This window comes from Selaginella moellendorffii, unplaced genomic scaffold, assembly GCF_000143415.4.
Source record: "Selaginella moellendorffii unplaced genomic scaffold, v1.0 SELMOscaffold_6, whole genome shotgun sequence".
Taxonomy (NCBI): Eukaryota; Viridiplantae; Streptophyta; class Lycopodiopsida; order Selaginellales; family Selaginellaceae; genus Selaginella; species Selaginella moellendorffii.
This window is the reverse complement of record NW_003314267.1, coordinates 2753220-2779956: the sequence shown is the minus strand read 5'-3', so window position 1 is coordinate 2779956 and position 26737 is coordinate 2753220. Positions and strand designations below refer to the sequence as shown.

The window sequence follows — 26737 nt, the reverse complement described above, 5'->3', positions numbered from 1 at the left end:
ATCACTCGAGAGATTCGATGCTCCCATAACAATCACCCAAGAAGCCGTGCTCTGACTGCCTTACCAGATGGTGCGGTTCTCTTCCACATTCATCCATCCATCCATCCACCAAACTAAAAGCTCTTTTGACATCGGAGAGCGACCGAATTTCTTTTCTGAAAGGATTGCTGCTCGATCGAAACGAGAGAGAGAAAGAGAGAGAGAGAGCCATACCGATCCCACGGCCGTGGATGAGCCACGTCACGCGGTCCTCTCCCAACGGCTAGTGACCCAAGCTTGTTCTAGGTCAGTGTGGGCGATGGGCTCTGGCGGCTCTGGGAATCATCCGGTAGAGGTGGTGGGTCGCATTCGCGAGCAGCCCGATCCTAAATCCTGTCCGGCCGCTCTGTCGGCGGTGGGGAATGGGTCGTGTGTGCGCGTCAAGACGGATCAGGGCTACCGCGACTTCCTACTCGACGGTGTCTCTTTCTCTGCGCACGAGAAGCTGCCCGCCTTCTACGCCAGGTATGTCGAGTCGAGAGTGGACGATGTGCGCTGCGGTGGCCGCTGCACGATCATGATGTATGGGCCGACGGGCGCGGGAAAGAGTCACACCATGTTTGGGTCGGCCAAGGAACCCGGTGTTGCCTACCTCGCCCTTCGTCACGTCATGAGCAAAACCGCTGCTCAGGAGGTTAGCGCCAACGTCCTCGAGATCTACAACGAAGATGTGTACGATCTTCTGGCCGGTGGCAACACTCCGCTCTCAAGCCCTGGCCCAAGATGTGCTAAGTCCATCTCTGGACGGGTAAACTTTGACAAGAATGGCTATGTTGCCGCCACTCACGCTCTCATGCATGCAGCCCAAGCTGGAGGTGCGGGGCAAGAAAGTCAGGAATGCTACCAGTATCTCGAGCATAGATCCCACCAAGCTTGTCCAGGAAATCGCTAGAGTTGAGAAACGACGTGTTGTGAAGAGCACCAACAGCAATGACAGGAGCTCCCGGAGTCACTGCATGGTGCGTCACTCGCTTTCCCCTTCTTTCCTCCTGCAGAGCTTGAAAGTTGCACCCGTAGGTCGTGCTGAACATCCTTGGTGTGGGCGGAAGGCTGGTGCTCGTGGACATGGCCGGTTCGGAGAACTCCGAGCAAGCTGGATCAGAGGCAAAGATGCAGGTATCGCCCGTCTGGTCTTTCATTGAGTGCATACCATTGTCTGTACGTCTGGCAGACCGGAAGAATCAACCAAGGCAACAGTGCTCTCAAGAGAGTTGTGGAGTGTATTGCAAATGGAAACCCGTATATTCCCTACCGGGACAGCAAGCTTACTATGCTCTTACAGGCAAGCGAGTGCTCTAGGAACGATATCGTCTTATATTCCTTTTCTCCAGGACTCATTTGAGGTCGATGGATCGAAGATATTGATGGTTTTGTGCGCCAGTCCAGATCCAAGAGACGTCTACAAAACGATATGCACGCTTGAGTACGGAGCCAAAGCCAAGTGCATTGTTCGGCTTCCAACTTCTCCCCCTAGAGACGGCAGCAGTCAGAATAGCAGCGAGGCTGCCCTACAGGCTCGTCTTGAGTTCAAAGACGAGTGCCTGGAGAGGCTGCGTGCGGACTACGAGCAGAAAGTGAAGGATCACGAGGAGGAGATGGAGAAGCTGGCAGACAGAGAGATGGAGCTTTCCAATCTGAGGACGAATTTGGAGAGGGTGGAAGCGGAGTGGTCTGGGAAAATGGCGGAGTTCAGAAAGGAAATGGGTCGTGCGATGGAGCTCAAGAGCCAGGAATTGCGCATAGCGCTCGAACTTGAGGTGCGAGAGAGGACTCCCGGGCTGGACGTGGGTTCGTCTTCGGAACAAGAACGTTTAACAGAGCTGGAGCGAGTTGTGGAAGATCAGAAGCAAGAAATTGGGCGGTTGCGTCTGAGGGCCGAGACTGCGGAGGCTGAGCTTGTTCGCTTGCAGCAGTCAACGCGAATGGTAGCAAAGTCCCGGGAGAGAGCGGAGGAGGGGCTGTTGTGTCTGGACACGAAGCAGCTGACACAGGTATCCGCAGTCGAGAGCTTGAACTCGTGGGCATCGCACGCCGCTTCTCCAAGGCTGCTGTCGTGTGCCGCTGACAACGGGCCTCCATCTTCGGCACAGACAAACGCTGACTTCAATTTCAGCTGCGCGTTCCAGCAGAAAGCTTCTTCATGTGGTCAAGTGTCAACGTGTCCGGCCAGCCCTACAAGCCCCACAGCTTCGGCTTCGCCCAGCGCTGCAGCCGCCAGGAGAGCCCGGATCGAGAACATCTTCCAGCTGTGCGGGGACGGTCGCGAGAGGTGCAAGACGGCCAACTCCCCCAAGCCGCCCAAGCCCCCCGGGAACAAGTCGAGCCGTCCGTTGCGGGCGGTGGAAAATCAAACCGCCGCAGTCAGTCCGCCGCCACCATGCAAGCTGCGCAGGCACGGTGAAAACTTAGCGCCATTCCCAGAGGTGCCCTAACCTGCAATGGCTTGTGCGGTGGTGACCGGAGGCAGAGGGTTCCTGGGACGGCACCTGGTGCACAAGCTGCTGGAATCCGGCAAATGGGAGGTGGTGCGGATCATGGATCTGGCGGCTGGCCTGGCGGTGGACGCGGATGAGGAGAAGGCGTTGAGCGCGGCTCTGGAGAGCGGCAGGGCGCAATACGCTGGGGTTGATCTCCGCAATCTCCCCCAGGTGATTCAAGGTTGTATGCCACGAAGCGCTTGCGTGGTTGGTTGACACGCTACGCTCTCCTCCTTTTGACTTGACAGCTCTCGAGCATGCCACCGTTGTCTTTCACATGGCTGCACCCGATTCCTCCATCAGCGACTGGAAGCTGCACCACTCGGTCAATGTGATTGGTAAGTGGCTGGCCATCCATCCAAGCAATCAGATCCCGAGTGTTGGGTGTTGCAAGGCACGCGCAATGTGATTGAGGCGTGCATCGAGCAGGGTGTGCACAAGCTCATCTACACCAGCTCACCCAGCGTTGTGTTTGACTACATCAATGGGGTCAAGGATGCGGATGAGAGCCTGGCGTACCCAGCCAAGGTGCACTCTGTCTCTCTCTTTCACCCTCTCTGGCTTGTGAACTTGAGGAGCTTGTCACCTGCAGCTCATGGATTCGTACTCCGAAACCAAGGCGCAAGCCGAAGCACTCGTCCTGGATGCCAACGGTAGGCATGGGCTGGCCACCTGCGCTATCCGCCCGAGTGGGCTGTTTGGGCCGGGTGACCGGCTGTTTTTACCGTCGATTGTGGCAGCAGCCAGAGCAGGCAAGCTCAAGGTGTGCGCTTCTGGTGTCGATGGCCGAGACTCACGTGTGCCTCGACTGCTTCAGTTTCAGATCGGGAGCGGCGACAACAAGTTCGACTGGACCTATGTTGAGAACGTGGTTCATGCTCACGTGTGTGCCGAGGAGGCATTGGTGGATGCAAGCGGTGTTGCTGCTGGCAAGGTAAGGCCATTGTGTTCCTCCCTTCCCTGGAGGTCAGGTCGCTTGCTCGCAGGCCTACTTCATCACCAACTGCGAGCCGGTCAAGTTCTGGGAGTTTCTGTCCGAGTTCCTGGAGCGATTGGGATACCCGCGGTACGTGGGGCAAGCGTTGCATCGAGTGTATGAGCTAACTCTGGCTTCCTTGTGCGTTGTTCCATGATGCAGGCCCCAGTACCAGCTGCCAGTCGCCTTGGTTCTGCCCCTGGCCTGCATTGCCGAGTGGGCTTGCAAGCAGCTTGCACCGCTGGGGGTCCCGATGACGCAGTTCACCCCCGCCAGGATACGCTACATGAGCTTGTGGCGAACGTTCAGCTGCGACCGAGCCGCGACTCTGCTCAAGTACAAGCCGCTCTACACAGTGGAGGAGGGCATCCAGCGGACGGTGACGTCGTTCCAGCACCTGCGGGCTTCCCCAGCCGCCGGCGGCGATGGCAAGTCAGCGGCACGTTGGTGGTGGATGGTCCTTGTAGCCGTCGTTTTGCTCGCGGTATTTTTCCAGAGATTCCTCCACGAGGTAGCCTAGACTAAAGAAAGAAACATTTTGGTGCGAAATAGGCAGAGATTTAGGTCGTGGTGATGGCGGCACTGGTGCTGGGCGGAGCGGTCGTGAGTCGGACAGAAAGGCTGGTGCCGCTGTCTTGCTACGGTGATGCAAGGCGGCGCCATGAGCGGCGGCGGCGGCGGCAGTGGGATGGCAAGACGCAGCAGCAGCAGCAGCAGCAGCAGCAGCAGCAGGAGGAGGAAGAGAGCAGGGTGAGCATCACGGTGGAGGATCTCGGCAGCAGCGCAAGGGATGCCCTTGTGCGGATGGCACGAAGGGGCGACGAGTGGCGAGCAAGCCTCGTGTCTATGACTTGCTCGGCTGCTGTGGCCGGGCGATCCGCGTCCGCAGCAGACTTGATGGGCTTGGGGGCGCTGTGCCTGCTTCTCGTGGCTCTGGCGACCAAGGCTGTCATGGCCTTGGCGGCCAGGGGAAAGAGGAAGCTAGTGGTGAGGAGAGATCGGAGCTTGGGCGGCAGGGAAGTCGTAGTTGCCGCGCACAACAAGATACAGAGCAGGCCCCTGATCCCTCTCCACGATTCCCCATCCAACCTTGAGAGGCGGCAGCAGCAGCAACGGCGGCCAAGGAAGGAGGAGGTGCCTGCATGGTGGCGCCCCGCATCATCACCATCCGCCGGTGATTCGTTTGCTCAAGCCGAGGCCAATGCGCTTGTGCGAGGTAAGGAATATTATGGAGTGGCACATATGCTCTTGCTTGAGCCTCAGGACTTGTGCAGCGGTTGTCAACAAGCGTTTGGGTGGCGTAGACTTCGACGAGGAGGACGCTGTACAGGTAGAAAACACATACACATAGACACACGCGCGCATTTGAGCTCAACTGTTTGGTAAGGCTGGCTGTGTTGTGTGCTTGTGTTCAGCTCAGACAGATTTGCAGACACTCTGGTGCAAGGGTTGATTTTGGCACCGAAAACACTCGTGATTCCTTCTTCCGAGCGGCCGTCGGATTCGTTTTGTCTGCCTGTTCCAGGTAGTAGCTATGTTCGTCTCCATGCTTAGCTTAAAGCTGTGGTTTCCAGGCTAATAAGCTCCGGTGACAGCGAGGTGGAATACGGCGGGGAAAGCATGGTGTCTTTCGTGTGCGGTTTGGCCGCAAATATAGGCTTGGAGCCTGCGAAGGCAGCTTCAATTGTGAATGCTGCTGTTGCTGCACGCACTCGTGCAGGATTTTTGCAGGCGTGGGTAAGTAAGAATTTCTGAGTCCATTGCTGCCACTGAGGGGTTGGTTGCAGGCGAACGTTGCCCAAGAGAAGATGAGCGACGCCATGTCCGACATCAGGCAGCTGGTGTGCATGCACCGGGTTTTCCCTCCCGAGCCCAACTCGGTAAGCGAAGTGTGTGCACGTATGAAGTTTCCAAAACTCGTTTCCCCACAGCCTCACATGGAGATGGTTGGCCGTGGCTTGGAAGCACACCTTACTCCCCAGGAGCGACTGGAGCTTCTGCAAATCTACTCCAAGCTATCGGCACAAGGGGCTCGTGTGGCAGAGGAAGCTCTGTCACTTCCTTCTTCCTGGATCAGCCTAGGTGACTGACTAATCGATCCATCTGGTAGGCGAACCAATCGACAAGAGCCAATCAAGAAAGCTGCATGCCGTGGCACCGAAGTTTGTTGTGTTGGACCGTCCTTATCGGGTTTGGTTTCGAGCAATATGAGCTAGCGAGAGTGCGAGAGAGTTTAAAACGCAGAGTGCCTTGCAAGCCACGACGGCAGACAGGCAGGATAATGATTTGTTTAGCTGCAAAACAGGAGCGTACGTTGTGCGAAAACACCGCGATCAAAACTCATTCTCTCTAGTTCGCTCTCTCTCCTGATTCTCTCTCTCTCTCTCTCTCTCTCTCGGACACGACGGATTCCGTGATTTGCTCCAGTTAGCCGAGAGCTGATTTGGAGGCGGATCTCACGGGCTCGAGAGAGCTCATCAAGGGCGCTGGATGTTCCGATCGCAGGGCATGGGCAAGGCGCAGGCTTAAGGAGACCAGCCATGAGCAGCAGCAGCGGCAGCAGAGGCAATGCAGCTGCAGGCATTGGGCGTTCTGCTGGAGGTGCTGCTGCTGCTGGTGGGGACTTTGGGGCAACTGGATGTGGTGCTCACGCGCCGGCCCCCGCCGGCAAGCTCCCACACCAACGTCTCGTTCCAGTTTGATGTCTTGGATGGGAAAGGGCGCCATCCCTGTGCCACATTACCATGCTCCATTCGCTGCAGGGTGGGTTTAAGGCTGTGCGTTTTCTGCCTCTTGATGGTTTGCTTTCCCTCCCCTTCAGCTGGACCAACTCGCGTCGGAGGATTGCTCGAGCCGCGCGGGAGTGTCTTACAGCAACCTGCGAGACGCCAGGCATACGTTTGAGGTGTCTGTCAACACGTCGACTGGGCTCCGCGCCTCTGCGCACTACTCGTGGATCGTAGGTATATATGGATCTAAGCATCTCTCCTATTGGCTGATCAGATGCGATATGACTTTCACAGACACGATCGCTCCCACAGCCGCCATAGTTCCCAGCCAGACGTTCACCAACGGCTTCCATGTCGCTGTGCGTTTTGTCTTCAGTGAACCCTGCATCGCGCCCAATGGTTTGCAGTTCTCGTGCGCAAGCGAGTCGAGCTGTCCCGTAAGTGGAGAAAGGGTGGTAATCATTTCAAGTGATTTTTGTCCATGGCTTACTCAGCTGGTGGTGCGTGGTCCGGGAGCTCTGCTGCCCTCATCGTTCAAAGTTATTCGTGACAACGTCGAGTACAGCTTGAGCGTCTCCCTCTCCAACTCCACCGCCAAGGGCCGGATCCTGCTGGTCATGGCCAAAGCTCTGTGCTCCGATGCAGCCGGTAACGTGTTCGTCAGAAGCAGCAACTCGGTTGTCATTGTCCGCTTTGGTAGGTGGATGAGCTCATTACGAGTCTGATATCATCTCTCTCAATTTGCAGATCGCGGTGCCGTATTCGTCAATCTGTGGACGCCCGTCGCCGACTCTCTCCTTCTTGTGAACAACGTGGCGAGGACAGTCGAGACCACCAACAGGGTGGAGGATCTCAAAATCTACCTGGATTTTACGGAGCCGGTGCTGAACACAACGCAGCAGCTGTCCGCGTTGCTGCGCCCCAACCTTGGGGTGCTTGAGCCTACCAGACGAAAGAGTCGAGGCAACCGAAGGTTTGCTTTCTTGGTGGGTGAATACAATACTAGACCATTTATGAATGACTCATGCTTTCTTTGCAGCTCACGAACATATCAACTACGAGTGCTGTCATCACCGTGGAGCTGCAGTCGAGCCTTGTTATCAGCAGAGCTGGCTCCCGTGTGCAGCCCGTAGCTCCAGCCAGCTTCTTGTTTGGTGCGGACGTAACTGATCATTACGTTGTTGTCGAGGTGCTCACAAGAGAATTGTCTCGTTTCAGATCAAGTGAGGCCTCAAGCTCTTGTTAGCACGCTCTGGACGTCGCCAGCTAAAACGAGGAACCGTCTGTTTCCAGTGCTGATCCAGTTCTCGGAGCCGGTCTTTCAGTTTACATCCGCAGCTGTGTCTACAGAAGGCGGAAGAGTTTCCAGGTACAAAGATCAATGAGGTCTCGAGGTTTGATGCGATTTTCTTGTGTTAGTTTCAAGGAGTTGTCTGAGGCGACATATTTCCTGGAGGTTGCAATTACTCGGGAAGATGATGTTGTCTCAGTTTTTGTTCCAGAGAATGCTACAACTGACGTTGCTGGGAACACAAACTTGGCATCCAACTTGTTGCGAGTGAGGCATTGTACGATGTTTGCACGCTGCGTCTTGAAAGGCCATGACTAAAGATTGTTTCCGTCCGGTGAGCAGACACTGTACCTCCCATATCCGGCGCACTCTATTCCTTGATTTCTGCTGGCTTGCTCGCAACAGCGGTGTTCTCTGCAGCCCTCTCCATCTCATGTGCAAGCTTAGCAGCAGCCGGAGCTCTAACCAGCAGCACCGTCAGTGCTATTGTCACAGATCCTTCACGAAATCTGCTGGTAAGAGCATAAAAAGTGCATCTATCTGCCGCCTAAAAAGCGATTCGATTCCCAGGGAATGGTCGGTCACCTCCAGGTATTTGCTCTGTCCGAGAGACTGACGGTTAGGAGCGTGCCGCTCGAGTATTCTGAAAGCGTGAGGGGACTACGATGGCTCATTCCACACGTCAAAGTCCCATGGGAGAAGGACCGACCGGTGTCTGATGCGTTTGATATCGACTCGCAGCCCCCTCCATCTTTGGTCGAGACAAGGTGGCGGAGGCTGGACGCTGCCATGCCATTGCATGGACGAAAGCTTGGCTCAAATTCGTCTACTTTCGGACCTCCTCTACGAGCTGCCGAATACCAGAGCTACTTTGAGGTTTTGTGGAATAGATTGTTAATCCAATGGCACCTTTTTTGACTGCTGCTTGCAGAAACCGCAAGCTACTTCTTCTCTTCAAGACTTGCTGAGGCGCAAGTACACGGGGTAAGCCATCTTCATTTTCAACATTTGCTTCATTCCGAGTGGGCTATGAAGGTGGCACGATTTTGAGAGGAATGTGTTTTGGTTGGCGGTGGCTGGACTGGCTCTCACACTTGTTCACCTGGCTACGTTGACGTTTCTGAGATGGCGAACCAAGACATCGGTGCGGGGAGCCCTCACGGTTCCTAGATTCGAGCTCTTCTTGGCCCTGCTTTCCTTGCCTTGCATCACGCAAGCTTGTGCATTCGTTATATCGGGTACGTGGCTCATGAAAAATGCTGTACCACGAATTTACTTAATTGTGGGTGGCAGGAGGCAGCGTTGCTGGGATTGTGGTAGGCGTGATACTTCTGGGATTGCCTGCCGCGTTCATGCTGTGCGTCTCTCTCTTCCTGGCCGCAGGGGTGGGCAATGCGGCATTTGTACAGTACCAAGAGGTGAGTTTAGTGGGGAGGAAGCAGGTCTCGTGTCATGAAGCAGTGTTAGCGTCCGTGGTTGGCAAGCGGACTTTTGGGAGGTGGGTGCGCAAGGCCGGGCTGTCGTCTACGTTTCTGCCCAGGTATGGGTTGCTGTTTGAAGACCGGAAAGGTCCTCCCAAAGTGGTGGTGGTGGATGCGGAGCAAGAGGCGACGGCATGGGTTGACAGTGGCTCCAACGGCATTGGAAGGATGAAAGGGATCAACTGGGAGGGCGAGCAGGCGGAGCACGCTGCCAAATGGAGCAGGAGATGGTCTGTGGGAGCAGCCAGGACGGCTTACATCGTTGTGGACATGCTCCGCCGGGCAGCCCTGGGGATCCTTTTTGGCGCGTACCCGGCTGCAATTGGTGGTGGAACAAGCCAGGTTCTGAGTGCGCTACTCATCACCGCGTCCCAGCTGCTCTACTTGATGCTGCTCAAGCCTTTGATTCGGCGGGGCGTCCACGCGGTGGAGGCGGTGTCGCTGGCGTGTGAAGCGGGAGTCTTCGCGACTGCTCTTGCTCTGTCATGGCATCGGTATGGCAAGGCTAGTGCATTTGTCATGCTGGCCTTTCTGCTCGTCACCTTCATAGCGCAGCTTGTGAATGAGTGGTATGCACTCATGGGACTGCTGCTCCGCCTGCCATCCGCGGAGCAGCCGTCGCTCAGCCTGGGGCTCAAGATGCTGCTGCGGGGCTTGCTGCTGCCGTTTGTCCCCCGTGCAAAGTGGTCCAAGTTCGTCACCCCGCACGCGAACAGGCAGCCGGCGACTGGCCTCGCCCCGGTGGTGCACTTCACCAGTCCGTCACCAGACTTCCAACAAGCACGGTCCATACGGCCGGATCAGGCCGGAGTGGGGGTTCCGGCACCGGATCCACAGCTGCCGCGGTCGCCAGCGGGAGGAAACAAGAAACAGACGTGGAATGAGTGGGTGAGATCGCTGTCCTTGTCGTCGTCGGCGCGGCCGCAGGAGGAGACACTCAAGGTGTTGCGGGAGCTCGCCAGAGCCAGCTTCCCGGGAGGAGATGAAGAGCGGGGCAAGCAAAAGATTGGCTGTGGGAGCAGTGCGGAGGAAACCACGTCGTCGTCGTCGTCGGGCGGTGCTGTTGCCCAGGAGAGATGAATCCTCAGAAAAAACGCAAAATGAAAAGTTTTAGCTAGGGTTTAACTAGGTCTGGCTTTGATGCTGCGCATGATGCAAAGGCACCTGTGTACGCCTGCAGCGATTCCGGCCCCGACACGCGGCGCCGCCTGCCTCGGTCTCTCATCCGCCCCTGCATCCGTCCGCATCTTCTCCCCACGACCAAGAGCACAGGCGCTGAGGGCCGTGTCCGATATGGCGTTCGAGCGGATCAAAGTCGATAATCCGATCGTGGAAATGGATGGTTCGATTTCGCACTTACCAGCTGGGTTGCCTGACCTCGCATTCCTGCTTCTCGACAGGTGATGAGATGGCCAGGGTGATCTGGAGCATGATCAAAGAAAAGGTACATGGATAGCACACAGCAGCGGCAAAGAGCAATCATTCCCTTCTTTTCTTGTAGCTTGTTGTGCCGTTTGTGGATGTGGATATCAAATACTATGATCTTGGCATTCTCAACCGAGATGCCACCGATGACAAAGTGACTGCTGAAAGTGCGCAGGCTACCCTCAGGTACGTAGGATTTTTGCTCCTCTATAGAGTTCCGGCGGCACCATATTGACTTGTCACAGGTACAACGTGGCCGTCAAGTGTGCAACCATCACTCCTGGTTTGTTTTTCCGTTTGCTTGCAACCCAGCCTCGGGCTTTCATTGTTGTCGCGCTGCAGATGAGACTCGGGTCAAAGAGTTTGGGCTTAAGAGAATGTGGAAAAGTCCCAACGGAACCATCAGGAACATCTTGAATGGTAGATCAGCTCAATGCATTCTATCTCTCATCTCCGCTTCAGGTACCGTGTTTCGGGAGCCTATCCTTTGCAAAAATATTCCAAGACTTGTGCCAGGTGATTGATTTACTAAAATGTAAGCTTGGTGCCGAAGCAGTCTTTTGCAGGATGGCAAAAGCCAATTTGCATTGGCAGGCATGCTTTTGGGGATCAGTACCGAGCAACAGACATGGTGATTCAAGGTCCTGGAAAGCTTAACCTGGTATACGGTATGTCATCGAATGTCATTTGTGGTATATACCCACTTATGTCTTTTAACAGTCCCTGACAATGGAAAGCCGGTGGAACTGGAAGTATATAACTTCAAGGGCGCGGGTGGCGTGGGACTGTCCATGTTTAACACAGACGAGGTCCTTATGCCCGTACTGTTTCCGAAGCAATGCCTGACATCTTTGTAAACGTCGTCTTGAAGTCGATTGCAGCTTTTGCGAAGTCGTCGATGATGATGGCCTATGACAAGAAATGGCCTCTATACTTGAGCACAAAGAACACAATCTTGAAGAAGTACGACGGCAGGTATGACTCTAAAGTTCTCAAAGGAAACGTCCACCTTGTAATGGTTGATCTCTTCGCCTCCAAGGTTCAAGGATATCTTCCAGGATGTATATGAAGCCGACTGGAAGTCAAAGTTTGAGGAAGCCGGAATCTGGTAAGCATACAGCCTATTGACTATATGTCCATGGACAATGCTGGCGCAGGTATGAGCACCGGCTTATTGATGATATGGTCGCGTACGCTCTGAAGAGTGAAGGTGGTTATGTATGGGCCTGCAAAAATTACGACGGCGATGTTCAGAGCGATTTTCTTGCTCAAGGTACGCCTCGGTGTACAACGTTGTCTCTCATTTATTTCGAGTACCCCCAGGTTTTGGTTCACTGGGTCTCATGACTTCAATTCTGGTAAGTCGAGGCAATTGGACGGCCTGTTTAATATGTGTTTGATGTAGAGATGTCCCGATGGGAAGACCATCGAAGCTGAAGCTGCTCATGGCACAGTGACACGGCACTTCAGGGTGCATCAGAAGGGAGGAGAAACTAGTACGAACAGTATAGCATCCATTTTTGCATGGAGCCGGGGACTTGGCCACAGGTAAGACGTCAGGCTTGTCTCTCGCTTTGGCTTTAGACCGTGAGTGCAGGGCTAAACTGGATGGTAACTTAAAACTACAAGAATTTGCTGAGAAGCTGGAAGCGGCTTGTGTTGGGACTGTCGAAGCTGGCAAGATGACTAAAGATCTTGCGATACTTCTCCATGGCCCGAAGTAAGTTGGCAACAACTTTCTTTGTTTGCTCACGTTTTCTGTTTGCTACAGGGCTCCTCGAAACATGTATCTTAGCACCGAAGAGTTTTTAGATTCGGTCGCAGGCGATCTCAAGCGGCGACTGTCCCCTGCTACTTCCAAACTGTAACCAGACTTACTTTTGTGTGCTCAGTCATTTATATTCATTCCATTTGATAACAGGGAGGAGCCACTTCTTCAAGGCCGCTGAGAATCAAAGCACAATAACTTGCTTCTCCAAGCAAGAAAAGTTTGTACAGAACGGAAATAAAGACTGCGCTTCTACACAAGCCTCTTTCACTTAACGTCTTCTTCATCAAATGCACCCAGGGCCTTCATGTCCTCCAGAAAGGCGGAATAGGAGTCGTCGATGCTTTGAGGCTTGACAGCTAGAACGGGAGGCCTCGGTGTTATGGCTGGGGCAGCAGCGTGAGTTACAGACGGCTTAGGCTTTGCTTTCGGTGCTGTTTCTCTTCGAACTCTCACAGACGCTGGCACCTGTCAAGGGAGTCGCAAAATGAAATAAATAGGTAACTTTCGAAGTTACGTACCATGGCAGTCAGGCCCGGAGTGTGCTGTGCCAGGGGTCGCTTTGTCGCTGTTGGGGCCGCAGACTTGACATAGAATGGCTTATTGGTGGTGGTGGTTTTAGGGGGGGCTTCTTGTGCTGTTGCTCTTGGTGCTACAGCTGCTGGAGGAACACTGCCGTAGGCCATGCCAACGTGAGGAAGACCTGGCGGTGGTGGAAACGTGAAATGTGGCTGTGATATACCAGCTGGTGGTGCAACCATTCCAGGAGGGGCCAGCGGCAACCTTGGAGGAACAGGGGGCGGAGGTCTCATTGCTGGCGGTGGTGGTGGTGGTGGTGGGAGTGGTGTCATTTGCATTGGCGTTACTAAGGGTGGCCGGACCACAGCAGATGACGTTGAAGCAGCTTTTTCTCGTTCAGAGTCGGAGTCGTCATCGTCGTCGTCGTCGTCATTATCATCGTCTCCAGAGTCTTGAGGTGGTGTATCTGCCAACTACATGCCAACGAAGGGTCAACACTATGACAAGAAGCACGCTATACGAACCTCTGCTCTCGCATCGTTCCCTGCTGAGGTAGAGGGCTCCCCGGAAGGTGGAATATACGTCATAGTCGAAGGCTTGGGTGGCAAGCGAGGAGCAGGAGGCGGCGGAGGAACGGGCACAGAGAGCGGGTCCAACTCACTCACTTCCCTGCTCACAGGCAAAGGTGGCGGAGGAGGTGGCGGCGGGAGAGGCACAGCTACATTCAGCTCGGGCGCTGAAATCACATGGACACCAACATTCGGGACCTAAGAGCTGATATCGAGCGATCGCGACATGTACCTGATCCTGTGAATGGTCTGTACATTGGCGGCTTCCCAGGTGGTGGAACTCCAGCGGGATTTAGCGTCGTATGGTCATACGCAGAGTCCTGGAACTTGTTGTAAGCACAAGTACAATGGAGTGCGGGACCGTGTCACCTGAGGTGTGTATGGCTTGTCGTCGTCTTCGTCGCCTGGAGCTTTTGCTCGAGGAGCAGGCAAGTGGCTGTCATCCAATAGACCTGTCAGATGGTTTGGCACAAAGGCATAAAACCTCTAGCAACAAACAGCTTACCTGAACATAACCGGATCTTCTCCTTTTTCTTTCATCTTGTCCACGTACTCCTGGTTGCACCCAGCGTTTATGATTGGTACACACAACCTGGGAGGTTTCAAGAGCATACCTTTCGCTTCTTGAGAACGAGGTTGAGAGTGTCCTCGAGCTGCCGCTTCTTGTGCCGCCTCGTCTTGTCCAGAGCTCCGTCTGCTTCTGTATCTAAAACGTTTGCCGCGCACTGTTTGTCAGTGTTGGCCTAGAAATGCATGCGCGCTTACTCTGGGTGTCGAGCTTCTTGATCTGGTCCTTGAGAGCCTCCGGGTCCTTTTTGAGAATGCCCACCTCCCTCACCTTCTTCCTCTCCTTTTTGTTCTGCAAACATGGAATTGAGCGACAGGAAGAGCAACAGCAAGCGCAACTCACTCGTTTCAACTCCTTCTTGCGCAGCTCCTTGCGGTATGCGTCCGTGGGATTCATCGCCTTGCCGCCCTTGCTCTTCATGGCTCCAGCCCTTGTGCCCTAGAAAATGATAGGGCAGACTATTATTTAAACAATAACGAGCCTAGAATCTGGTGGAGGATGGGATCCGGGTCATTCCCGAGGGCACAAATCCCCGCTTCTTCCTCAGGTAGAGCACCGGCGAGAACACCGCCAGCAACCCCAGCATGATTCCCTGCGACCAAACAAGCGTGATGGGATGACACTCGAAAACAAATTGGGTCGCCCACCTCGAAGCCGACAACGCTGAGCCTGTCCTCGGGAATGGACGGCACGCAGCTCCTGTAAATGTGGAAGATGTTGCTGCTGCTGTCTTGCTGCCTCGCGCTTGCCGCCTTGCGGGGGGCTTCCTCCTCGTCCTGTCGGGTGACGCTCACGCACTTGTACTGCATGTAGTAGCCCGTGGCGGAGCAGTGGTAGACGTCATCGTTTTCCTGCCATGGCGCCCGTGGGGCATTAGGCGCAAGCAAGAGATGGTGAAAGACAGTCCCTGGGAAACCTTTTGAGCGAGGGCGCAGGGCACGCAGCGCTGGGACGCGATGCATTCGAAGCTGGAATTCCCCTGTTGCTCCGATATCACCAGAGGCGAGGATGACGACGATGCCGTGCTGGAGATACAAGCACACATGAATCCATCCATCCATCCATCCACAGGCCGAGGGAAGCTTACCATTGATGCGCAACCACGAGCAAGAGGCCAAGTGCCAGCCACCGCTGCGCCATTGCGCAACCTAACCCTAAAATCGGGCACCACTCCATGGCGGAAGCGAGCATTGCGCGCGTGCTGCGCAGCGGGGCCGCCGATGGCGAGCACGCGGCTGCCGTGATGGTGATCAACGCCGTCGATACAACAGCCGGGTTGGGCATCTTCAGGCATTTTGTGGAATCGCTGGCTGCCAACCTTGCGTCGGGAGCGGCACAAGCGAAGTAAGTGTTTGCTTTCGTCTCTCTAGTTTGGAATCTAAACGCGCTCGCTTGCAAGCCACAGAGGATTGGTGTTGGTCGCATCGTCTTCTAGTCCGCAAACTTATTTCTCCGTGCTGAGAAATGTGTCATCGTCCTGGTAAGGACATTTTTCTTGCGCTGAACTCTTTGTGACTCGAGACTTCTGTAAAGCTTTCAGGTTCTGGACTGTTTTTCGGATCCCCTGGGGTGGGATAGGCTGATCTCGCCAAACACAACTAGTCTGGAGGAGATGAAAGCTATCGACGTGAGGAACCTCAGCTCTCTTTTCTCAAAAATTCACGAGGCTGGCAAAGGTAGTCTCCCCTTCTTTCTTTTGTCCTGCTTTAGCGATCAAGCGTGTGTGTTTGCCAGTGTTCGCCGATAAGCAACCTAAAGGAAGATTTGCTGTCGCGATTGACTCGGTACCAGTTGTCCTCCTATCTCTGCTTTCTGATCATTGATTGTGTCCTTTGTATATCGCAAAACCAGCTGACCTTTTTGATGCGGCACCACTCTTTGGCCGCAGTCTCGAGCTTTATTTGCCAGCTTCGGGCTCTCGGTACGACTTTGTAAGTTTGTATGTCTTCTAACAGGGGCGATAAATGTGCAGATAGCGTGTCTGCAATCCTGTGGTTCACGGATGGTGGTCTGCATCAGGCCAGGGTCGTGGACGCACTGGAGTATAATGCAACAGCCACCGCTTTTGTGGAGCCGCAGTTGGATTTTCTTGACGCGAGAGGTGTCGGAAGGCTACGAATCCGGCACAAGCGAAGAAACGGGCGGGTCTCAGAAAAGGTGCGTGCTCTGGCTATTCAATTGTGTGTGTGACAAGTCGAAATCGTTTCTTCAGGTGGATGAGTTCAGGGTGGAGGTTGGGAGGTTCAACTTCTTCCCCGTGGAGCTTGGCACCAAAGTAGACAATGTTGATGCGATTCACAAGGTAGTAGAGCTCTCATTTTTTTCCGAGGCACATGGTGTTGTGTGGCATGTTCAGGTTCAGTTTAGACTGCACCTGTCAGACAAGGAAGTGGAAGACAGATCCAGAGTGAGACTTCCCTTCGAACACCAAGGTAGGAGACTTCATGCCTCTTCCAAGGAGCTTAGCCTAGTCCGTTCTGTGTTTCAGGGGACGGACAGGAGGTGCGAATATATGACGGTCGCCAGTCAGAAGCTGGAGTCGAAACAAAATCTTCCAGCGGCAGCATTCACTACCTGCGGGATTCCGATGACGAAATGCCAGATTCCGACGAAGACCCCGACGATGACTTGGATATCTGAGCAGGAACTCTGGCCACTCAACCATTATACAACGAGTTTAAACTTTACACGGAGACTTGCGGATTTTCAAGCGAACATATTTCACCTGAGAAATGGTGTGGAAGAACGTCTTCTCAAGCACTTCGTCTGGAATTCCGGATCCAAACATGGACTGAGCAACGAACTAGAGTCCAGGGAGGTGGGAGTTGAGCGTGACGATGACTTTGGCGTTGGTCTTCCCCACGCTCATCTGCCAGTGGATGAGACCCTCATGACTTCGCCCTTGGTGATCACTCTGGCATACAGCCGGCTGTCCGAGGTGATGATAGCGGCGTGGACGCTGCCTTCTTCGACGTAGACGAGCTCCGAAGCTCGGGGATGGGTGTGCGGAACGATGATCCCACCCAGTGCGAAGTCGAGCCTGCCAATGGACAGGCCCAGCCCCGGGAAGAGTTGGACTGTTCCAAAGGTGGCACCAGCTCGGTCCACGTTGGTGAATTTGGAAGAATTGACGAGGCCGCAATAGATGAAGTGGGCGTTGATATTCAAGTCCATGGTGAGATTAGCGATGCAGAAGTCCTGGAGGGGGGTCCGGGTCGGACGAAACAGCCGAGCCGACGAAGAAAGCGAACAACACCAGAGTGCAGGAGAGTCATACATACGATCGGTCGATAAGCTTGTCGAAGGAGTGGGGGGATGGCTGGATTTGATCACCGATGCACGGGGAGTTGCGTTGTGCGCACGCAACTCGATTCGATTCAATTCAAAGCTGCAATTATCTCTTTGGTAAGGAGTCATGTCAATCCATCACACCGACACGGTCCCAGTAGGTAACTTATCACTAGGGGAGAGGAAAAAGTTTGCTTACAGCTTGTTACTTGTAGTATCCGATTTCCGGATCGGCTGCAACCGGAGACTTTACCTCTAGTCTCGACAAAACTTCTGGAGCTCCTGTTGGATCTCTTACAACCTGGGGCAAAAACGGCATCGTTTCAAACAAGTGAAACAAGAGCTACTCACCAGCACTTCTTCGTCCAAGTACGAGATAAGCAACAGCCTCTCGTAACTCAAGCCTCCACCTGATCAGATAAAACTTCCTAGTCAGGCTCACAGATGTACTTTAGGTGGTTTACCAAGTGGAAGCTTGAGGCCGCCAGAGACGCTATCCTTGACAGAGTCCGGAAGCCTATGAGCGGCAGCTACAAACTGGTCGTAAATTCCTTGAACTTGGGGTGGAATGCTGCCTTCCTTGACAAGCGGAGGAGCTATAACACCATCCACGTACTGCTCTTTAAGCCGCAATGGCCCTTGAGCTGAAATATTTGTTGTCAATATGAAGCTCGTCTCAATCTGCACCTCATCAAATGAAATGAGAGAGAAAGCAAAATAAAGTTGGCAATTGAGACCAGCAAACTTACCGAGTTCAAGAATTTGAGATTGAGAGTAGCTCTCGCCATTCCGTCCATTACTCGTAGCGTGACTCCTTCGATAGACAGCAATGCGGGGAACGTTCTACACATTACACAAGACACTGAAGTACTTTTTCCAACTTGCCTTTAGGACACGATGTACGTTATCAAAACCTTGGATGCCATCAACCGAGCTCCCGCCCACTCGAGATTCCAAAGGCCCTCGAGAAGAGGTGACCTGGGGACAAAACCAGACTTGTCTTTGTTAGTCGCATCATGCGTCCCGCTTACGTCGTTGGACGTGGAGTTGGATTCAAGCGCTCCACAGCGAGCAGCTTCTCACATATGTCGAGGACAGCAGCATCGTTGCTCGCGTTTAGGCCTCCCGCATCTTTCACCTAGTAGCAGCAAGGAGCAAACAAGAAAAATCGAGACTGAGGATAATGCATGGACTCACGGCGAAAAGTAGAGCCTCTTTTGCTGCGACGCGCTCCATTTCTTTTGCAAACAGAGCCGTGGATGGATTGGCGGCCCTGGTGACGAGACGGCGGCGCAGGCGCCTGGGAGCGGGAATCGCCGAGATTGTCGAGACCGCGAGCCGGAATTGGGCTCCAGGGATTGGAAAAGCTGGAGCCGGAGCCGCAGGCGCCCCTCCAACTCTGATACTCGCCATAGCAACACAAAGTAAATTAGGGCTTTAGTGCTCTGTTTTAGGGCTTTTCATTTGTTTTCCCGATCCACAAGATTATCGCCAGGCACAGTGGCACAACAGCGAATGCGGCGTCGCGAATGACTGCCTCGCTGCCTTTGGATAGCACACCGATTCGCGACCAGTCGCCACTATACCTGTGAAGCGACCATGTCAATGACAATACATGTACATAACAAACGCACCCGGCGTCAAGGAATCCCAGCGCGAACACTCCCACCGAGAGCTGCACGACCAGAGGAGGCGGGCTCTTGATCGCATTCGAGACAAGCGCCCTGCGACGGCGGCATTTGCTACGAGTAGTACGACTGCCTGGAAATGGCGCCAGCGTGACAAGAGACAGCTCCATGACGAAGAAAGTAACCCTATCTTTAAAAAATATACACGCGCTGCTGCAATGCAATGCTGGTGGAGGAAGAGATCACCGCCTCACTTTGCATTGGTTGGAGCGGAATGTTTTGGACGACACAACTTGGAGAATGAGCTTCTCGAACCTCTTGGCTCCCGGGCCGGGACGAAGGACGGACGAATCGCCCACCGTCAGGCAAGGGTCCTCGCCACTGTCGGACGATCCCAAACACCAGCCTCCGGGCACAAAGCGGCCGGGAACGCGTCTCAGGAGCTCCTTGTCGATCTTGTCCAGCACCGGATCCTCCCGCGCGAATTTCCTCGCGAACGGGGCGCCGCTGCTGGTCATGTTCTTGAAGAGCTTGGACGTGAGCGTGAGCGGGTGCTGCTTCGGGGGGTTGTCCCACGCGATGTAGTGCAAGTCGTGGTTGACGGTGGTGTTTCGAAACTCCGGCGAGTTGCAGATGACCGTGTGGAAGTATCCCTCGGGCGAGGATATAAAGTTGGTGTAGTACATGAGCAGTGTCCTGGGAAGATTGTCCCATCCCATGACGGTATAGTCCACAAACGCTCGAGACAATCCCACCCACGCCGACCCTGACCAGAAAACCACACAAACAAACGTTGAGAATCCTGAAACCTCTCTTGCTTTGCTCTTGTGTAGATACCTGTGAAGAGTTTGAATGCGGTAGGAAGAGACCTCCTCTGGGTGGCCCAAAAAACATCGCTCTTTTTGTTGAGGTACAATCCGGGATCAACAATGAGTGGCTTCGCCCTCTGGAACCTGGAACCCCAGCCGCCAGGCCATGTCAGTCAGCATATAGAGGTAACAAAAAGCAAAACGTACTCTTTCCACCCGATGTCGCTGGTGTGGTCTATGAAGTTGAGATCCTTGGGCAAGTACGACAAGACATGAAGCAAATCTGGAGAAACCAAAGCCTGGTTGTCAATCGCACACCAAAAGCATAGGAATCTTTCAAGCCACGTACCGTCCTGGGTAACGAGGGGGTAATCCGAGGCGCTGAGGTTGATAAACCAGTCCCAGTCGGGGCTCTGGCGAAGAAGGATGGCGGCGGCATGGAGCGTGCAGGACACCATGGTCGGGCCTCGGTAAGTCACCAGGTTGGCCTTGCCGATCACATGCACGTTCTTGACGTCGCCGAAAGTTGGATCCATCTTGACATATCGCGCCAGCTCCACTCGCTCCCGAGGCGGCGCCTCCAGGTCCAGGTGCAGCACGTACTGGTTCCGCGGGTGGTAGAGCGCCTGCAGAACCCTCCGCATGCGGTTGCCATCGCCTTTGGTTCCCGAGATCAAGTAGGCCAGGCGCGGAGGTGGCGGGAAGTCGGACGCAGGCAGCTGGCGGATGGGGTCGCTGCCGGATTGCTGGGCGCGCTGTGGCTGCTGCTGCTCCACGAACAAGTTGAGGTGGGAGAGATTGGCTCGCCCAAAGTTGATGGAGGTGGCCAGGAACAAGGCGATGGAGACCAAGGTGCTGGCCACCAGTGGTAGCAGCCACTTCCTCTCCACAGCCGCCACCATCGGAGGGGTTGCCTTCTTCATGTCCGGGGCCCTCGCCAAAAGCTCATATGATCCTGCCTAGTAGCCCGGATTAGAATTGGAGAGAGGATTCGCGTGCTTGCCGCGGGAGAGAGACTAGGAGTGGATCGACAATCCAAGCAAGATCTGGCTCCAGCTCCACTTCGAAACCCTGATCGAAGCCTAAATTCTTGCACTAACCGCCAAATGCAGCATGGACGGACGCATCACGGATCGAGGACGCGCACGGAGACCACCCCGAGACAAAGCAAAGGATCCGGCGCCTTGCATTTGTTGCCCCCCTCTGCTCTCTCGTCTCTCGCCCGTGCGCTCGCCATAGGCCCAGAGGTTGCTGCAAACAAAATCCGGCCGCACACGTGGCACGGGGGAATCGCTCGCAGCCGTGGATTGTCAGCAGGATTTGGGTGTTCTGGGAATCATCTTGCTTGCGGGGCGCGATGGGGATGTTTTACATCCGCTCCGCAATAGCACTTGGAGCGTGACAGCCACCAAACACTCTTGTTCTAATAGCTCTTTGCTGTTTCATCAGTGGCAACAGAAGAGAGCAACAGAGAAAGGATTGGAATGGCAGCGTGGTCAGATAATTGTAGTCTGATTCAGGTCACCACTACGATTCGCGTCTGAATCAATGTATCATCACCCCACACACAGGAGAAGCGAGAGAGAAGAAGGCGGCGCCCAAGAAACCCTAGAGCGGACACAAGTAAATCTGGTTTTAGGGTTGAGGGTTTTAGCTTTAGGGATGTCTGGGCGCGGGCGAGGAGCATTTAGCCGCGGGCGTGGGCGGGGTCGCGGAGGAGGGGGGCGTGCCGGGCCGATCATCCGCGACGAGACAGGCGGGATTCTCACCGCGAGGAAGCTCGAAGGGCCGCCTCCTCTCTTTCCGGTTCGTCCGCCTTCCTTGCGGTTTAAGACGTTGATAAATTAGTTTTAGGCGGTAGAGACACTACCCGAGAGGCCGGATATCACACAGGGAAACAATGCGTTCCTTGTGGAGCGGAGGAGAACTCTCCACACATTTTGGAACGAGTCGGCCTATTACATCGAGGCTGTCGACAAAGACACTTGTAAGCGAGATCCTTGGCTTGCTACACCACACTAAGTTCTTTGTTTCTCCAGCTAGCGTGCCTTCGGATGTCGAGCGTTGCTTGAGTAGATCCAAGCCTGGCCCTCAGACCAAGCGAAAGTCCTTGTCGCTCTACCTTCAGCTCAGCTCCATGTTCTTCCCTGCAGAGTTGCTAGGAAACCGTAAGCCTTTTTCGTTTTCATTCCTTGCTCACTGGTGTTTTTCGGTAGAGAGAAAGAAAAGGAGGGAGAATGACGAAGAAGGTATATGGAATCTGAAGGGGAGCAGCAAGAGTGGTGAGTGTGTCATCATGTCCTGGCCAGTGTTTACGCTCCCATTCTTTCAGATCTTGGTCGGTTGGACAAGCTAGCGTCCCTGGAGCAGAAAGTTGGACAGGTTTGGAGTTTGTTGATCTCGCTGCTGCGGATGAACAGAGAAACGTTATATATTCCAGAAAGGCGATAAGGAAGCTGGCGAGAACAAGGAAGGGGAAGGTGCAGAAGAAAACGAGGAGGACCAAGACATAGCTTTTGATGACGAGGATGAATTCGAGGACGACTATGGGAAGGTGCGTGTTGCTCCCACCGAATTTTTCATTTTGTTTCCTGACTGTTCATCTCCAGAACGAGGAGTTCGATGACGACGAAGAGTACGACTTTGATGATGGTGGTGGCGATGATGGTAAGGCGTACAACTCGTTGCTTCTCAACTCCTGAATGGTTTTGTGTTCAACAGAAGGCCCTACGTACTGAGGAAGGAACAAATGAATGCATGAGGAAGAGAAGAAGAAAAAAAAAAGGGAAAAGCTTCATGATTGAGTTACAATTTCAGGTGGCACAAAGGTATGCCTAGCAATCGCTTGGTTCTCAGCTTTCATTGATCGATTCATAGCTAAGCTATAAATATGCACGCAGGCGCAATATCTTTCAAGGATACAAAAGGTGGACATATCTGTGAGCTCGGATGAGAAACAGTGCGGGGACTTCTAGTTGACGCTGATATCTCCGCTCATGCCAACGCCCTGATGGGGTTCGCAGTAGAAGCCGTAGGTGCCTTTGGTCTGCAAAGTCACTTTGTAGCTCTCACCCGGTGCATTCAACAGGTCGGGGTGGGACAAGGCGTCGGCATTGACACCCGAGGGAACCGCGTCCTCGTCGAAGATAATGTTGTGCGGGAAGCCAGCGTTGTTTTCGAAGATGACGGTGTCGCCGGCGCCAATGCTGATGTTCTTGGGGATGAAGGCGAGGGAGCCATCGTCGCCTCCCATCTTGACGGTGACGGACGCTGCCAGAGCCGAGGATGCCCCCAGGAGAAGCCCCGCTGACACTCCCACCATCACTTTGCCGGCTCTCTTGGCCACGCCCTCCATGGACGAGACGCAGACGAGCGGAGCTTGGTGCTGCACTGGCCTTGCATTGCGTGCGATGCTCGGCTTCACCACTTCCCCGGCCTTGAGCCCCACGAATGTGGGAACTGCGAGCTTTGATGCTGCAACCGACGACGCCATCTGATTGATAGCAAGCAAGCAAAACCAGTTACTTCTTCTTCCTCCCTGGCTTACTTCTTCTTGTTCTTCCCTAGCTTACTAGCTACTGCTATGGAGTCGATAAAATGGGATGGCGTTACAGGTGGCGCAATCGGAGCCAGGCGAACTGGATAGAGAGTGCTCCAGTGCCTTGCTGCCACGTGTAAAGCGTATCCCGTGCCGCAAATGGGGCTTTGCCACGTAAGCAAAAGGCCCTTTAAAACCATTAAGCTTGTACGAAACAAAACCCCGAAGACCTTTAAGCTTGTTCGAATCTCCCAGAAGCATATTCAAGGTGGTTCGCCATCATAAACGTGTAGTTGCCAGACTCTCCGTTTCAAGGGATTTCTTGCGGGCGGGCAGAGAGATTCGCAAAGCAATGGGGTTCTGTGCGATCGTCGTCGCGCTAGTTTGCAGCAACTTGTTCATCATCGCAGGAGCGCAGAGATTCGATTTCTTCTACTTCGTTCTCCAGGCAAGTCCAATGCTAAAAACAGAGTATCTGTGACAGTAATTCGTTGCTGCGCAGTGGCCAGGAGCATACTGTGATCGGGGTCAAGCTGCATGCTGCTATCCAACAACAGGCAAGCCGGCCGAAGATTTTTCGATACACGGCCTGTGGCCTAACAAGGATGATGGAACTTGGCCCCAATTCTGCGACCCCTCCAATCCCTTTGAGCTGTCCCAGGTCAGTAGTACTCGATTGCAGTAACTATAAGCTAAGATCTCTTCGTCCATCAGATCTCGGATCTTCGTAGAGCTATGAACCGGGAATGGGGATCACTTGACTGTCCCAGCAGCAACTCCGTCGAGTTTTGGGAGCACGAGTGGGAGAAGCACGGCACCTGCGCCTTCAGGGACGAGCACCAATACTTTGAGAGATCGCTAGCGCTGCGGGAGCAAGTGGATCCCCTCGGCTACCTGGCCAGCGCTGGAATCCGCCCAAACAATCGCCTCTACAGCCTCCAGAGCATCCAGCTTGCGCTGGAAGACGGGCTGGGCCACACTATCGGGATCGAATGCAACCGGGATTCGTCGCGGACAGCGCAGCTCTACCAGCTCTACTTTTGCGTCGCCTCCGACGCGTCTACCATCATCGACTGCCCCGTCTTTCCCAACAGCAAGTGCACCACGCAGGTGGAATTCCCATCGTTTGGCCGAGGTATCAAACGTGATCACGATCATGAGATCGCCACCTTGTGACCAGCACCCGATGAAAGTGGAAATAAAAAGAAGCGAGAGGGGACCGTTTCTTGTCCCGCTCACGCAAAGGGGATGAATGAACGTAGCAAATCAATTCGGGGAGCATTTCTTTCGCTGCCTGAGAAAACTAATATTTCCAACCTGGCCATGAATAAACTATAATGCTTGAAGCGGTCAATGCGTGCATGCACACGCACACGCACCGCTAGCTCGATCCATCGTCATCGCCATGGGCCGCACTGCAATAGCGGCGATCGCGATGGTGTTTCTGGCGCGAGGGATTCAGGGCTTCGACATGTTTCTCCTTGTTCTCGAGGCAGGCCAAGTCAAAAGTATTCTGCAAAGATCCTCGTAAGCTTTTCTTTTTTGGACGCAGTGGCCAAACGCCTTTTGTAGCATCAACCAGTGCTGCTACCCGCCGGGATTCGCTGCCAATTTTACGCTCCACGGTCTGTCCAACGCCACGTCTCTTCCGGAGTACTGCGACTCCACGCCATACAACGCCTCCCACTCGTGCTCCCAGAAATCGTCGCCGTTGCTCTGCGGGCATGTGAGAGAGGGCCACCGCGAGCGAAGCTCGGGCATCAAGTCGGCAATCTGTGTTGCCAATCGATCTGGAAGTATCATGCAAGCGCTGATCTAATACCAGCAAGCCCACGGAAGCTGCGCCTTCGCGGACGATCACGACTACTTCGCCACGACGCTGCGGGTAATCCCTGCTCCCGCTGCTGCTGCACTCGAGAATCGTGCGCGTGTGCAGCGCGCGGAGCTTCGAGTCGGCGTCGTAGCTGCTCCCGTTGGGCACGATCCCGGCCGCGCCCAGATCCGCCAGCGGGTGGATCATGTCCCGCAGCCGCAGCTGTGGCGTCCCGGTCGACGCAGTAGTAGATCCGGCACCGGATTCGTGGATTGCCCAGCCGTCTCGTCGGAGGGGTGTTCTTCGCGCGTCTCGGTTCTAGGGCTCGCCACTGAATGATTCGAAGAATATCCGCCTCTTTTTATTTTATAATAATTAATCAGTCTTTGGAGCTCTTCATTGCCTTGCGCAGCTTGTAGTCCTCGAGCTCGTCGAAGTAAATGTCCCATACGCACCTCTCGCAGCCACTCCCGCAGCAATCGCCTGGAAGCGGCTTCTCTGGAGGCGGCCCAAGATCCTCCTCATCCTCCTCCTCCTCCTCCTCTTTCTTGGCCGGCGGCGGCTGCTCCTCTTTCGATCCAGCCCCATCTCCATCAGCCTTGTTTGGATGATTGTCCATACCGTTCCTCGATTTCCTGGATGATCTAGCTCGATCGCCGGAATCCCTGCCCTCGTTGTCGCCGCCGCGGCAAGGGGAGAAGCCGATCCGCCGCAAGAATGAAAGATGTGTCAGGAAGAGCATTGGAGTGACGCGCAGCATAAAACCTCCTGCTTCATCTAAGTGGTTTTGCCCTAGCCCTAAAATGCCAGGCAAGGCAAATGGAGACGAGGCAGAAGAGTCGCGAGGCGCGATTCGGATGGAAGAGCTACGCTCTTGCGGCGCTTGTCGCTGGAGTTGCTGTAAGCGATGTGATTCCTCGGCTGATCGATCGACGTTTGGTGTTCTCTTGACAGGCGACCAAGTTCCGGAGACTCAGACGGCCCTCTTCGTTTAACCAGGTATTGCTCGGGGAGCTTTTGTTTTTCCTTTCTTATTCAGCTAGTCTCTGGGTTTTTTACAAGGAAGCCAAATGGTACGCACCGGATGAGTCGGATCTCCGGCAGAGTCATTTGGATGAGCTAGAACGGAGAGTAAGAAGCTCGCCTTTCCTTCGTTCTGTGAGGGCTTTCTTACACCTTTTCCTTCAGGAGCGTGTTGCTCGAATGCAGGGTGCCTACGACAGTTTGAAGTCTAGCTACAGGAATGTCCGCACGGCTAGATATCAGAAGTGGGAAGAGCATCCCCAACGGAATGAGGAGAAAGTTGATGAGGCCAAAACTAAAGAGCAAGCTGCTTCCAAGCTTAAAGAACGATCCAGGCTGCGGCACCACTACGCAGTGCTCGGCCTTGACCCGTAAGTTCATGTCTAGCTTGAGGTTCTTTCGCATTGACGACTCGTTTCTATATATCCAGATTCAGAGACGAAGCATTTTCCGAAGAGGAAATCAAGGTGAGACAAGTGCTTTACGCGCTAAAAGCTAACCTTGGTTGGTTTGTCTCAAGATGGCCTTTCGAGAGCGAGCTTTGCAATTCCATCCAGACAAGAACCCCGACAAAGGTAAGAAAGAACTTCTTGGTAGATTAAATGTGACGAGTTCACTTTTGTACAGTCGAGGAGATGAGAGGAAAATTTAGAGAGCTGGTAGACTCTTACAAAACAATTAAATCCGAGAAGAAGATTATTTGATGCCAAAGGTTCTTCTTCTCTTTGTTTTTAATTGACAAAGTTTTGTCCTCCTTTTGCCATTTTTTCCGCGTGAAGTATTTGACCAGGTTATT

The 26737-nt window shown here is 54.1% G+C and overlaps 15 protein-coding genes and 1 non-coding gene across 17 annotated transcripts; 9 read left to right on the top strand and 7 right to left on the bottom strand.

Moving 5' to 3' along the window:
* The first annotated feature begins 298 nt into the window (after positions 1 to 298).
* LOC9652026 (kinesin-like protein KIN-10A) lies at positions 299 to 2792 on the top strand. Its single transcript, XM_024670351.1, has 5 exons — positions 299 to 787; positions 843 to 998; positions 1057 to 1155; positions 1211 to 1321; positions 1371 to 2792. The coding sequence occupies exons 1-5, from the start codon at positions 299 to 301 to the stop codon at positions 2469 to 2471; spliced, it is 1956 nt and encodes a 651-aa protein (XP_024526119.1). The 3' UTR covers positions 2472 to 2792.
* On the top strand, positions 1690 to 4041 carry LOC9652025 (3beta-hydroxysteroid-dehydrogenase/decarboxylase). The gene is made up of 7 exons (XM_002965959.2): positions 1690 to 2697; positions 2765 to 2854; positions 2911 to 3044; positions 3109 to 3279; positions 3334 to 3450; positions 3503 to 3582; positions 3655 to 4041. Exons 1-7 carry the CDS (start codon positions 2478 to 2480, stop codon positions 4010 to 4012), a joined length of 1170 nt encoding a protein of 389 aa, XP_002966005.1. The 5' UTR covers positions 1690 to 2477; the 3' UTR covers positions 4013 to 4041.
* Positions 4022 to 5844, top strand: LOC9652024. The gene is made up of 6 exons (XM_002965958.2): positions 4022 to 4708; positions 4767 to 4822; positions 4908 to 5017; positions 5067 to 5229; positions 5280 to 5372; positions 5424 to 5844. Exons 1-6 carry the CDS (start codon positions 4066 to 4068, stop codon positions 5580 to 5582), a joined length of 1224 nt encoding a protein of 407 aa, XP_002966004.2. The 5' UTR covers positions 4022 to 4065; the 3' UTR covers positions 5583 to 5844.
* Positions 5845 to 5955: 111 nt separating this feature from the next.
* On the top strand, positions 5956 to 10121 carry LOC9652023. Of its 2 annotated transcripts, none has more exons than XM_024670344.1 (13): positions 5956 to 6255; positions 6314 to 6455; positions 6516 to 6658; positions 6716 to 6869; positions 6969 to 7207; positions 7261 to 7375; positions 7440 to 7590; positions 7641 to 7789; positions 7855 to 8027; positions 8083 to 8388; positions 8444 to 8496; positions 8548 to 8750; positions 8806 to 10121. In XM_024670344.1, the coding sequence occupies exons 1-13, from the start codon at positions 6061 to 6063 to the stop codon at positions 10071 to 10073; spliced, it is 3291 nt and encodes a 1096-aa protein (XP_024526112.1). In that variant the 5' UTR covers positions 5956 to 6060; the 3' UTR covers positions 10074 to 10121. The 2 variants fall into 2 exon arrangements, with proteins under 2 accessions (XP_024526112.1, XP_002966003.2); XM_002965957.2 differs by having other exon boundaries at positions 6716 to 6917.
* LOC9634928 (isocitrate dehydrogenase [NADP]) lies at positions 10030 to 12446 on the top strand. The gene is made up of 16 exons (XM_002965956.2): positions 10030 to 10335; positions 10394 to 10437; positions 10495 to 10604; positions 10664 to 10701; positions 10761 to 10838; positions 10881 to 10934; positions 10985 to 11086; positions 11139 to 11227; positions 11290 to 11393; positions 11458 to 11526; positions 11576 to 11691; positions 11742 to 11776; positions 11824 to 11966; positions 12016 to 12138; positions 12190 to 12282; positions 12340 to 12446. Exons 1-16 carry the CDS (start codon positions 10134 to 10136, stop codon positions 12365 to 12367), a joined length of 1428 nt encoding a protein of 475 aa, XP_002966002.2. The 5' UTR covers positions 10030 to 10133; the 3' UTR covers positions 12368 to 12446.
* On the bottom strand, positions 12293 to 14370 carry LOC9652022 (WW domain-binding protein 11). The gene is made up of 9 exons (XM_024670353.1): positions 14185 to 14370; positions 14040 to 14133; positions 13889 to 13980; positions 13780 to 13829; positions 13644 to 13710; positions 13507 to 13594; positions 13230 to 13441; positions 12708 to 13178; positions 12293 to 12654 (listed from the first exon to the last, which is right to left on the bottom strand). Exons 1-9 carry the CDS (start codon positions 14260 to 14262, stop codon positions 12454 to 12456), a joined length of 1353 nt encoding a protein of 450 aa, XP_024526121.1. The 5' UTR covers positions 14263 to 14370; the 3' UTR covers positions 12293 to 12453.
* Positions 14371 to 14936: 566 nt separating this feature from the next.
* On the top strand, positions 14937 to 17251 carry LOC9634927 (elongator complex protein 5). The gene is made up of 9 exons (XM_024670355.1): positions 14937 to 15186; positions 15248 to 15322; positions 15376 to 15518; positions 15577 to 15626; positions 15694 to 15763; positions 15815 to 15999; positions 16055 to 16144; positions 16199 to 16274; positions 16331 to 17251. Exons 1-9 carry the CDS (start codon positions 15017 to 15019, stop codon positions 16480 to 16482), a joined length of 1011 nt encoding a protein of 336 aa, XP_024526123.1. The 5' UTR covers positions 14937 to 15016; the 3' UTR covers positions 16483 to 17251.
* A 37-nt stretch (positions 17252 to 17288) lies between these two features.
* LOC9634925 (probable plastid-lipid-associated protein 13, chloroplastic) lies at positions 17289 to 18625 on the bottom strand. Its single transcript, XM_024670356.1, has 7 exons — positions 18328 to 18625; positions 18162 to 18268; positions 18034 to 18108; positions 17880 to 17973; positions 17595 to 17811; positions 17482 to 17540; positions 17289 to 17431 (listed from the first exon to the last, which is right to left on the bottom strand). Exons 1-7 carry the CDS (start codon positions 18541 to 18543, stop codon positions 17336 to 17338), a joined length of 864 nt encoding a protein of 287 aa, XP_024526124.1. The 5' UTR covers positions 18544 to 18625; the 3' UTR covers positions 17289 to 17335.
* On the bottom strand, positions 18560 to 18943 carry LOC112344852. The gene is made up of 2 exons (XM_024670359.1): positions 18765 to 18943; positions 18560 to 18716 (listed from the first exon to the last, which is right to left on the bottom strand). The coding sequence occupies exons 1-2, from the start codon at positions 18926 to 18928 to the stop codon at positions 18581 to 18583; spliced, it is 300 nt and encodes a 99-aa protein (XP_024526127.1). The 5' UTR covers positions 18929 to 18943; the 3' UTR covers positions 18560 to 18580.
* LOC9652021 (beta-glucuronosyltransferase GlcAT14A) lies at positions 18928 to 20521 on the bottom strand. Its single transcript, XM_002965601.2, has 4 exons — positions 19917 to 20521; positions 19775 to 19850; positions 19596 to 19711; positions 18928 to 19524 (listed from the first exon to the last, which is right to left on the bottom strand). Exons 1-4 carry the CDS (start codon positions 20488 to 20490, stop codon positions 19001 to 19003), a joined length of 1290 nt encoding a protein of 429 aa, XP_002965647.2. The 5' UTR covers positions 20491 to 20521; the 3' UTR covers positions 18928 to 19000.
* A 536-nt stretch (positions 20522 to 21057) lies between these two features.
* LOC112345021 lies at positions 21058 to 21134 on the bottom strand. Its single transcript, XR_002991926.1, has one exon. It is a non-coding gene; the product is annotated as a small nucleolar RNA Z155 (small nucleolar RNA).
* LOC9634924 (DNA-directed RNA polymerase III subunit rpc31) lies at positions 21099 to 22351 on the top strand. The gene is made up of 8 exons (XM_002965954.2): positions 21099 to 21373; positions 21422 to 21554; positions 21607 to 21735; positions 21784 to 21849; positions 21900 to 21949; positions 22008 to 22121; positions 22177 to 22234; positions 22289 to 22351. Exons 1-8 carry the CDS (start codon positions 21116 to 21118, stop codon positions 22303 to 22305), a joined length of 825 nt encoding a protein of 274 aa, XP_002966000.2. The 5' UTR covers positions 21099 to 21115; the 3' UTR covers positions 22306 to 22351.
* Positions 22342 to 23169, bottom strand: LOC9652020 (plastocyanin). The gene has a single exon (XM_002965600.2). The coding sequence runs from the start codon at positions 23058 to 23060 to the stop codon at positions 22539 to 22541; it is 522 nt and encodes a 173-aa protein (XP_002965646.1). The 5' UTR covers positions 23061 to 23169; the 3' UTR covers positions 22342 to 22538.
* A 193-nt stretch (positions 23170 to 23362) lies between these two features.
* On the top strand, positions 23363 to 24362 carry LOC9634923 (ribonuclease 1). Its single transcript, XM_002965953.2, has 3 exons — positions 23363 to 23553; positions 23608 to 23766; positions 23820 to 24362. The coding sequence occupies exons 1-3, from the start codon at positions 23458 to 23460 to the stop codon at positions 24279 to 24281; spliced, it is 717 nt and encodes a 238-aa protein (XP_002965999.1). The 5' UTR covers positions 23363 to 23457; the 3' UTR covers positions 24282 to 24362.
* Positions 24363 to 25257: 895 nt separating this feature from the next.
* Positions 25258 to 25729, bottom strand: LOC112344851. The gene has a single exon (XM_024670358.1). The coding sequence runs from the start codon at positions 25676 to 25678 to the stop codon at positions 25298 to 25300; it is 381 nt and encodes a 126-aa protein (XP_024526126.1). The 5' UTR covers positions 25679 to 25729; the 3' UTR covers positions 25258 to 25297.
* On the top strand, positions 25713 to 26693 carry LOC9634922 (dnaJ homolog subfamily C member 7). The gene is made up of 7 exons (XM_002965952.2): positions 25713 to 25818; positions 25873 to 25917; positions 25981 to 26049; positions 26107 to 26312; positions 26372 to 26408; positions 26462 to 26516; positions 26569 to 26693. Exons 1-7 carry the CDS (start codon positions 25738 to 25740, stop codon positions 26643 to 26645), a joined length of 570 nt encoding a protein of 189 aa, XP_002965998.1. The 5' UTR covers positions 25713 to 25737; the 3' UTR covers positions 26646 to 26693.
* The last annotated feature ends 44 nt before the right edge of the window (positions 26694 to 26737 follow it).